Source organism: Wasmannia auropunctata, unplaced genomic scaffold (assembly GCF_000956235.1).
Source record: "Wasmannia auropunctata unplaced genomic scaffold, wasmannia.A_1.0 LD335957.1, whole genome shotgun sequence".
NCBI classification, from domain to species: domain Eukaryota; kingdom Metazoa; phylum Arthropoda; class Insecta; order Hymenoptera; family Formicidae; genus Wasmannia; species Wasmannia auropunctata.
In genome coordinates, this window is record NW_012026933.1 from 519,772 (window position 1) to 531,089 (window position 11,318).

Sequence of the window (11,318 nt, forward strand, 5' to 3'; positions counted from 1 at the left end):
GGATTGATATTGCTAGATTTATTGGATCTACCGGGCACACTCGAGAGACTCTCATGTCGCTGAAACAATATTTATCTTTGCGCTGACTCCACGTTGGTCCTTTCCTCGGCCGCGAATCCCGTTTTGTCGCGCGCGCGAGCTGCCAAGGCTGACAGTTTTTTTTCTCTTGTGAGACGACTCGCTGCACCGAACTCCGTAATAGCCCGTGTAATTCCCCGTCATGCGGGCAGGCCGTAAGCAGTCGCACACGTAATGGAACGTGCACCTCACCGAGCGTCCCGGTCGTTTCATCGGTGTGACTTGGTTCTCTCTCCTTCTCTGCCGCAGATCATCCATCGCGACCTCGCCGCCAGAAACGTTCTCGTGGATCACAACAAGCTGTGCAAGATCGCCGACTTCGGCATGTCGAGGTTCGCCAACGAGGACGGCGAGGTGATCGAGACTAGACACGGCAGAAACGCCTTGCCCATCCGATGGATGGCCCCCGAATCGTTGATCTACTCCCTGTTCACGACGAAGACCGATGTCTGGAGCTTCGGGATTCTGATGTGGGAGATCGTCACTTTAGGTAGGTGCCTTCATCGTCCGTTTCGAGAACTAGATGACTTGCTTAGTCTCGACAGCTTGTTGTTGAAACAAATATTTTTTTAAATTACTTTTGATTTATTGAAAAACCCTTAAAATGAAAATAGCATATCTGAGAATCCATTTGTTGTGTCTCGCTGTTGTTTAATATGAAAACAAAGGTACGGGTGTGCGGACACATTTACGTGTAGAAGTATATTACTTAAACGGTATAATTAAACTTTCTCACGTTATCTTCTTATTTTATTCGTTAAATTTATTCGATTAGTTTTACGCAATTAATAAATGAAAAGGAAAGAGAAAAAAAGTTAAAAATATATCGTCGTTAAATATTTGTTGTCACAATTTTTTAGCGACTTCCTGAATCTTTCATATTTGTCGTCTTATATCAATTAATGCATCAGTTGTGCATCCTGATGCACGTACATCAGATTCTAATAACGATAATCTTGTCCACCGGGGAAAGAGGAGAAAATATCCATTTTGTACCTTGTAAAGCATTGTACGCTAATCAATGGCTTATGTCCGCATTTTCCGCCGTAGCTTCCTACCGGCGATCCATCGTGCTGACATCCCGTCGTAATAATCGCATCACGTTTGCGCTCTCTGTTCAGGTTCAACACCGTACCCGGATATGACGGCGCGGGAAGTCATGCGGAACGTGCACAACGGTTACCGGCTGGAGAGGCCTTCGCACTGCCGAAGCGAGCTCTTCAGAGTGATATCGCGATGCTGGCACGCCGATCCCGACCGCAGGCCGGAATTCCAGATCCTACGCAGGGATCTCGCCCAGCTGCTGGAGGACAACATGAACGGGCACTACGTGGACCTCGAGAGCTTCGCTTCCGAGTGCACCGAGGACTGAGAGAGACCGGCGGAGGAGACCTCAGGCTCATCCTCGATCGCGATCGGGAAATCGGAGAGGCCATGCGTTCGGCAAACGTTAATTGACGTCGCCGCGAGCCAGGGAGATTTTCCGACGTGTCGATCCTTCGAAAGCGACTTTCTCTCTCGCGGGGAAAATACACAATTGAGATTATCCCAAGAGAACTGCGAGAGGTCCGGGACGTTTTATGTCCTCCCCGTTCTTGACCTCTGAAATTCGTAGGAATTTTATATAACAAAGCGTATTCCGTCTTTCGAGCGAAATATGTACGCTTGAAAAGTAGAATCGCCAACTGTGCTATATGCTTGGGACAACGGAAAATCGTCAAGTTGCACGACGACGAGATTCCTCCGACCCGCGCGTAAAAATCGCAATCCGTCCGCAAATTCAAATTCGTCCAGTATATACATTTGCACGGGTATCTCATTATCGTTGTGCAATAGAGTGTAATGACAAGATGCGATGTTAATTTATTATTACGTGAATATACTCGGCAACACGACGTCGCACACACTCGTAATAATTACGAATGGACTTTTATTATTGGACGCTTCTACGTCTCGTTGAAGTACACGAGTACGATTAATTACGCGATTTCCAGCTCGTTGAAGTAAGCAAAAACGTAAGAACACAGAAACGCTGTAACGCGCGATGCTGTGATAAATGACGAAAAAATAGAAAAAAAAATTACATAAGCGATACCGAAGCGCAACACAATGGAAGTTTATAAAGTCCGCAAAAATATAAGTATCCCATCTAGAATAGAGTGCTATTGGGTAAGTAGCATTTTTTACCAATTAGTTATACGCGACGTATCGCTCATTAATCCCTCGACATTTCGTCTTATTAATTTTATTTATAAACGAGAATGTATGCATTGGACAACGATTGTGCACAACTGATGATTTACGTATCTCGAAGACTTGCTGATGCGTATTTATGTAAATTATTTTTTCATGAAAAAAGTATTCAAATATTAATTTATCGAAACAATAGCACATTATTTCTAACAGAGAGTTCTGTTTTAAGTTTTAGATATTCGTTTATTACTTTGAGCGAAAAAGAAGACAATTTACAGAAAGACTTAGTCTTCTTCCACGTTGGATGACACAACGAGACTCAGCTCTGCGTCGCGAAATATGTACATACTGTGTCCCTTGCGTAATAATATATATACATATATATACATATAGATGTAACGATAAATATTATATTTGCCGGAAATCAAAAAGAGACGTCCCACTCTCCGAATCGCATTACTCGCCGTAATACTAATTCTCGCTATTAATCGTCGTTATGTGCATCCCGCGTTTCCAATCGCGCCCGACGCGTCTATTCTTAATCATTCTAGTCTTTCGCAACGCGTTTCGCGGCGACGATCGGTATCGATTACATCGCACGCTATTTTCTCTTTTTTTTTTCATTTTCCTCTTTCACGAGCATCACGAATTTGCTCAAAAAATTGCGACACGACATAATATATCGCGGTCGCTTAAAAAAAAAAAAAAGAAATCGATTCAAGCTCCGCTGTCAGTTGATTATTGTATTAAGTATTTTTTTATCTTGCTATCTTTCTTCCATGCGACGTCGTTTTCGCTCTTTGATGCGGCTCGTCTCCGTTTGTCGTTATCATTCGAGACATCGCTCTCGGATATACATCGCATTTCGCGCGTTAGTGCCGCGAAAAAAAAAACATATTTGCGATCAACACATGTATGTAGACTCGATTGTATCAAGAATTTTTTGTCAGTAAACGTTGTGAGAAAATTCAACCGTTTAACGCATTTCTTCGATTAGATCGAATTCCCTGTGGGAATTTAGCCGTGCCTACGATGGCGCACGCTAATTTGTCTCTCCAGGTATGACAGAGGCATGTGTAAATCATCGTGTGCGCGCGTACGACAGTATCTTCCGACTGCCACTTCCTTCGCAGAGCGTTTAAAATAGATAGCCTCGGAAGCGCGAAAAATAACGGCGTGAATTATGGCGAAATCGCCATCGCGTTTGCGCGCGTACGCGTCATTAATTATCTCAGCGCGAAAGATCGGCGATCGTTCTGCGCGGTGTGTAATCCTGTTCGTTAAGATAACCTCTACCTCTATCCCCGGGGTAAAATTACCGAAGTCATTCATATTTTGTTTTTACAGGAAACACGGAATAATCTTTTCGATCGTTAAAAATGGCTGGCTTTATGCGAGCAGTAGATATAAAACAAGTGTCTTGTCTGCACAGCCCATTTTGTTTGGAATAATTTTATTTGAAGAAGACATATCTTGAAACACTTTGTAATAAGATATTATGTTTCTCGCGAAATACACATATCATTTATTTTTATATACCTGCCAAATAAAACATATGTGGCAGCAAGGCATCTTTCTCATGCAAAATTATTTCCAAATAAAAATGTGGGGTATGCAAATACGCTCTTTAATTACCGTATACATTCAATGAAAAATATTCCTATTTAAAAAATAATTTTGAATGTAAGGAAAATACAGTGTCTAACACGAATATTTGGCACTTCAGCATTAATTTTTTCAATACTTATTTAACGGTTCTTTTCAACGAAATTTTGAAGAGAAGATGCCTCAAGAAAGTCTTGAGTTCTGAAAAGTAAGTGAATTTTATAATGCAATAATGTAAGAGCTCAAAACGGTATCACGACAGTTTTAAATCGTAGATCGTATGCGGATCGCCGAAAGCGTTGAAACGAAAGGAAATCACAATCCGGGATTATCTCTCTTCGGCAGTTACCACGTTTTCGAAGACGCTTCCTTCTCTTTCAATTAATAGGAGGCGAGGTTTTGCCTTCGGTCCTCGTGATTTATGAAATCGCATCCGCGCGACGGACGCCGTAGAATTTACTGCAACGGGAATATGGATTTATACGCACCGGACGAGATAAAGGCGCGGTATGCAAATCCGGCGCGTTTTATCAAAGTCCGCGGGCCAAAGGGAGGTGGACAACGGAGATTTACAGGTGCCACCGCTGCTGCACTCGGCAGGAGGAAGAGAAGGAGAAGGCGGCAAGGTCGAAGGAATCAGATTCCCTCGACCGGGATATCGATCTGACGATCGCCGTTTCCAGACGCGAAGGTGCGAAGGAGACGGCTTAATGAAATTAATTAAGACCTCCCCATCGCCGTGGCGATTTCAGCGTGCGAATTTGAGACGCTCCTGTGTGTTGGCTTTAACTTATCGTAATTGCAGGCTTAGAACTGTACAAGTAAATAACATTTTAAGAGAAACAACTTTTGGGATCTTATACTTCTACATTTTTTTTTAATGATAAATGCTATTGTAAAATTAATTTTTTAATTTATTATAATCTATGAAATATATTATTAATATATTTTAGATATTTAATTATGAATTTATATATTTTAGAATTTAGATATTATCTAAAATATATTATTAATATATTTTAGAGACTGATGGAATTATTGCAATAATTATATAAAATGGATGTTACTAATGTTTGTGTTTTATGTAAAAAGATATTTACTGTTACCGAAACTTCGTGGAGTATTTTTTATTTGTATGCGAGTAACCACACAATTAAATTATTTTATGTAAAAATTAATTTTTATAAAAATTAATTTTTACATAAAATATAGACGTTAGTAATATCAATCTTAATTATTGTAATAATTCCTTCAGTCTCTAAAATGTATTAACATATTTCAGATATTAATTCGATCACTGCAGACCATAATCAGGTTTTGTGCAATAGCGACCTTGGTTCTTGGATTCGTGTCACGAAGTCGTAAGTATCGGCTTACTCTCATCAGAGTATCCATGATAGGGTGTCCACGGAGGCGAGTGCACCTATCCCATTGCCTCCATGCCGTTGTCTTCGCTCCTCGAAGCTCGGAACGAGTACGACGTGCGTCCGACGCAGTGGATCGTTATCGTAAATTGAATCGCATTCCTGAAATCTCGGGAAATAACCATAAAGTGTCGCGGACTTCTTTATGGCAACGGATTTCCTCGCGTGTCCGATGACGAAACACGACGAATCCAACTGTCTCGCGTCGCTGTAAGCTCCGATATCAATTAAATCGATATTTCCTCAAAAGAACGATTGAAAAAAAAAATTGAAACGTATGATAGAAGAGAAAACGATTGCCACTTTACTAACAAAAAGCTTGTTGGTAATGTTTTAAAGGCCCAGAAAAATTAGGCCAATCTAAAAGCATAACTTGCGTATATTTCTTGGTATTTTTTTTTAAAGCAAGGGAATGAGAATTATAATAATTGTGATGGAATTAAAGTGGGAGAGAGAGTCAATGATTTCAGTCACACACGTGATGTTGCACCTTTTTTGCGTATCAAGGAAGTAAAATGAGAACCTCACTGATCATCTTTCCAAGATGATACATCATATATTTCTATAATCATATACATTGAATGATGATGATGTCTCTTAAATGGAGAAACTAATCATGCTTTTAGAGTATACTTTCGAAAGTTCAATTAGAAGATACATCGCGCGCGACGTCGATCGACGTGCCAAGCGATCGATCTTCTGGAAACACAGCGATATAACCGTAAATTGCAATTATATATGGTTATGGGACTCTCTTTATGTATTTTTAACGATGACCTTGCAACAAAAAAATTAAAAACACTTCTGCATTAATTTTCTATAATGAAAGTTTATTGAAAGGCAGACACGTGCGAACTACTCATTTAAATTAGATAGCACTTTGATATATTTTATTACTTTTTTATTTTTTTTCCTGTAAATAATTATAATATCAATTTTTTTTATTTTTTAGCTATAAATTTTACAATTTAAATTATATTATAATTTAAATTTCTTCTTGTCTGCGGTTAGACTAACTTTCTCTATTTTTCAATAGATCCCTGATCCCCGGATCTTTCGCGTTTATCTCTAATTATGCTAAACCATTTCACACAGGGGGGCACACTCAATTTCATCGAGGTTACGGTATACGCATACGGTATGCGACGGCGGCAAAAATGTCAACGTCCGGCTATCTACAACGAAAGACTTTCGCCGCAAAATCTTCCGAGAGCCTCGGTAGTCGTAACCCTCGTGCGCTCCTTTCTATTCCGTGGGAGTTGAGAATCGAAGCGCGATTATCAAAAGGAAGAAGACTCGCGGACGCGACCCGCGTTCCACTTTCATTCATAACGCCACCCAATATCTCACCTTACCTTCTTTTTTTTAATCGCTATTTTTCTCAAAAATGCCTATATCATCGTAATCTTTTAGAAATCGAGCGTTAAAAGAAAGCCATATATAGCATCGCCATGCTGATTCACAACTTCCTTATTTTCCCGCTACAGATCGTTAGAATATTTAGTTATTCAGGGTACTCTCTCTCTCTCTCTCTTTCTGGAATACAAGATTGGATTATGAAGACGAGCCGTTCAGTCAGCTGTCCCACTTTAGCTCGTACAGATGTAAACATGTTTTGCTTCAAGTTCCGAAATCACATAGAAAAGCTGAAAAGCAGGCGTAATAAAATAAAATATCTTCAGGAAATAGACAATTCAATTGTGCGATATTTTAGAAATACAAAAGGTCTTCTTTCTTTTATTCTATCACTAACGATTGCGTAATATTTTACAGAACAACTCTCATATCTTCAGAACGTAGCCTGCATTATTGTCGGAAATCTCGGATCCGTTCCGTTCTAATCAGCACAATTTTGCGAACGTGGAGATTCGTAAGACACGCGACCCACATTTCCTGCGGCTCTTCTGGTCGCGGCGGCGTTTCACCTGTCCGCGATTCGGACGCGAATCCGGAAAGGGAGGAATGATACGATCAGACAGAAATTCTTAAAGCGACGATTAAGAAATAAGAGTAAACCTGTTTCCCGAATGGGACCGGCGCCGCGCGAGAATTGTCTGAGAGGCTCATTTATACCTGCTAATTCAACGATGTCCCGTTGCGAGAAGAGAGAGAGGCGTATATAAAATGTAGCGAAAAAATATACTTGGCGGGAGACGCTACCGCGTCTCCTGATATTATTTTTAAGATGTAACATAGATATTTGCGTGTGAGATTACATCTTGAGGATAATATACGTAATTTTTTAAGGATTATAATATATTTTTCTAAATGAAAAATATTTACCACGATTCTATAGACAATTTCTGTAAACAGAAAAATTTTCGTTTCGCTGTCCAATTGTCGGTTCTTCCCACGCTCGCCTTAATATTCGAATTTACATCACGGTTCTCACGGTTTACAGCATTTATTCCGCTCATTCCTAGATGGTAACACCGTCACGTAACGCCAATTTACGGATCGGCAAAAGATTCGCGCCGAACTCGTGTATATCGATCACTTGTCTGTCAAGTGCCTTATAAAGTGACGCGAGAAGCCGCCAAAGGCATCGAAATAAATTGAAGGGCTCGCTGCAACAGTGGGCTAACTCACATTTCGTAAAAACAAAGGAGAAAATGAACTTTAAAGTGAAAAAAAAAAATATACATTTCAATCAATATCACATATTCGGCTACGGTATGGATTAGCCCGTTGTTGCAGCAAGTCGTTTAATTGTCAGGACGATTTGTAACTTTTTAATTAATTTTAAGTAGCATTGTTATGTCAATGCGGAAATTTTTTATTTTAATATTTATGTTTTATCATTTTTTATATGTATATTGCAAATATTGTTTTTAGTAAGGTCTTAAATATTCTTATTTTATCATCAGCTATATAACTTTAAGTGTTTCTTTTTTTTCCAAGATCATGACATTTTCATCCGATTAACTTAATTTCCCCGTGAAAGTGTAACAGTTCGATTGTTAAAACGCATAGTAACGATCTCGAATCTACACGTCGCGCTGGTGATAAAACACTCTTAAAGGCCTCGTTTCCCAGAACGAATGTCCTTCATTCCATAATGCTCATCCTCTCACGAAAGTAGGCTGGTAATTCTTAATATCGGGGAAATTAGTTGCATTCACGCTTCATTCACGGCTTCTCTGAAACAATTTAACGCGCGCACCGGATAAAACGCCTCCTAACGACGCGACGCCGGTTGCGTATCGTTATACCATCGCCGTGGTAATGTTAGCACGTCGCTAGCCGAAGACAGTAAGTACTGCCAATCGTACATTGAAATGCCATTTGAGCATAGCGTAAAACCCGCGCCGCTTTCACCCCTACCGCCGTCATCGTCAAGCAGCTGTTATTAGAAACGGAGCTCGCGACGGGGAAAAGGAATTTCGAGTGGGAATAAAGCTGCGGTCTCGCGGGATTTCGGGCGCAGCGTTGTTTCCGCGAAGAAGAAAGTCATTGACGTAAACGATTTTAAGTTGTACGTCAGTTACCGTTATCTTACCGCAAATTGCTCTTACCACAAATGAAAACAGAAACGTCATCCGACTTCCGGAAATTTTTCTTTTGGATGCAATTTTTCTGTGACTGATAACACATTAATGTGTGATATATTTAATTTATAAAGCCATTTAAAAGAATACATAAAAATTATCTTCTAATTAATATTAATATTACTACATAAAATTTATTTTCTAATTAATATTAATAAAATTAATGTTAATAATTTGCGGTAAAAAATAAATTTATGAAGTAGAAATAAATCTTGATTGACTCCCGACTTGTAAATGAACTTAAATAACTCTTAAATCTTAAATGACACACATATTAATTAGATTTTGCATGTAACATATTTAAATTTTAATTAAAATACATCAGCGAAATGTAAATTTCACGAAAATGGAAGATATAAAAAAAATACGCTAATGACAATTATAATGAAAGCAAAACATAATTAATACGAGAAAGTGTTCTCTTGTACAATCGAGCTTATCTTAACGCGATGTTATCACGCTTTTATGTGTCCTGCGTCGAAATGGACGCAAATATTGCCGCGTATGTAAAATAACACTTTCGCCGTTTACCTTTTCACAGGTATTATATAGATCACTTGATATTACAGTGCTTTGTTGCGCTTTCCAAGCAATTTCGTGTGACTGTAAGGCGAGAAAGTTTGCGATTGCATGGTACTTCTAGTGGTAAACGCGATATTATACAATTCTTAATTTACATAAATCTTAATCGCCGACTTATTTAATTCTGCAAAGAAGACGTCGCGAAGTCAGCCGTGAAGTCAGTGCAGTTTTTTTTCTCTTTTAAATCATTTTTAGATGTCATCGCGATGTGTACGTGAAGCAACAATTAAAACACGTGATCGATATCCAATCGTATAGAAAATATCGAGCATGAAATTGGGTAACTTTCTCTAAACAATCGTATACTGTTAATCGCGCTATCAAAAGACGGCAATTATATAGAGAAAATAACGGTATCCTTTAATTCATTATGGTACTTACGCCGATTAATTTCTTTCGAACGGTATACTATTTTCTAAATGAGACGGGTACCTAAGTAACCGGCCATGCGTGATATTTTATTATAATAAAAACATGGTTTTCGAAAGCGCGCTGGACCACGAGTTGAATCATGCGTGACAATTCAAATAGTCTCCGAGTAATAAGTAAAAGTGCCTGTGTCTTTCTCCGTCTAGCGTCATTTTAACAATTCTAAAAATAATTTCAAGTGAATAATTTCAAGTCTTTTATTTTTATCACTTTAACAGAATATCTAGGATTACTTGACTAAACAAGTATTTAGCAAATATATTATATAATGTTTTAATTTTACAATTTGTATATATTAAGGTAAGGTCGCCCAAAATTAATGAGAAAAAATCCGGACTTTCTATCAGTATATAGGTTACCGAAGACATTCTGTGCGTAGATATCTGTAGAGTCACCTGCTTCACGCACGCGACGAAAAGATCGCTATGATCGATCACGAAGAAAAACTTTCTCGGCACAATAGAGTGTCACACCGAGAGTACGAGATCCGGTACAGTAATCGCAGGAAGAACAACGTGTTGATCATCTGTTATCCCGATGGGTACAGCAATAATTACACGGTGTCCTACGTTCTCCTCGCTTCTTTTAATTCTTTAACCAATTTGAAAAAATAAATTTTTTTAAGAAAAATTATCTTTTTTAAAACTTTAAATATCTTTACATAACATTTAAATAAAAGAACCCATTGTGTCGAGGGAAAATAAAATTTGTTTCCAGTTAAATAAAGTTCAATTCATGAAATCTTCAAAAGTTGGCCAAACAGAAGCCATCGACGTCTTTTAGGGAAGACACTTGAATTAATGAGAAAATAATTAGAAGATCGGTGAACCTGGAACACCTTGTATAACGGCAGTACAAGTGCGCGATGCTGCGTGTAATCTATTGACCGAGAGTAAAGCCGCGCTCTTTCTCTCGCACGGACTGAGAGGAGGAGCTCCGGCTGTGGCCGACTTCTTCCTTCTCTCCGGTACGACACGCTTATCCACCAACCCGACGACCGTCCGGTTTTCTCGGTCACGGCTGCACGAGGGGGAGATCCCGTGTTCCTACATTATCCCCACGTGGACCGCGCGCGGGGAGGCTCTTCGCGTCTCTCCTACCACCGCGAGAGAGCTGACGTTTCGCGCCAGTTCAAAGAGCAGATCGGCGGCAGGTGGATTTAGCGTACGGACATCGGTACCGAGAGGTATCCTTTCCAGAACCGGAGGTTCTTCGTATTTGGGTTTGATTTGTCAGTTTTCGAGAAGACTCCCCCCCGCGAGCGCAATCTACGCGAACGCGCGAACGGTGTTTCGTGAAGAAAATTTCTCGTTGGGTGTTTAATGATATTGCTCCATGATAGTGCTGAGAGACTGATAAACAGTTGCAGTGGTATAAATATAGTGGCAGTGGAATCCGGGATAACTGCAGTAAATTGGTTGATACTGAAACTGTTGATGAGTCTTAGTGGTTCGTTAGG

The 11,318-nt window shown here is 39.5% G+C and overlaps 1 protein-coding gene across 1 annotated transcript in view; it reads left to right on the forward strand.

Moving 5' to 3' along the window:
• The window catches only part of LOC105455057 (mucin-19), a 190,701-nt gene extending 187,458 nt beyond the window's left edge, over positions 1–3,243 (forward strand). The window contains exons 7-8 of the mRNA XM_011698105.1: positions 328–568; positions 1,200–3,243. Coding sequence (XP_011696407.1) covers positions 328–568; positions 1,200–1,450 — 492 coding nt within the window. The 3' untranslated portion in view covers positions 1,451–3,243. The remainder of the gene's footprint in view (positions 1–327; positions 569–1,199) is intronic.
• The last annotated feature ends 8,075 nt before the right edge of the window (positions 3,244–11,318 follow it).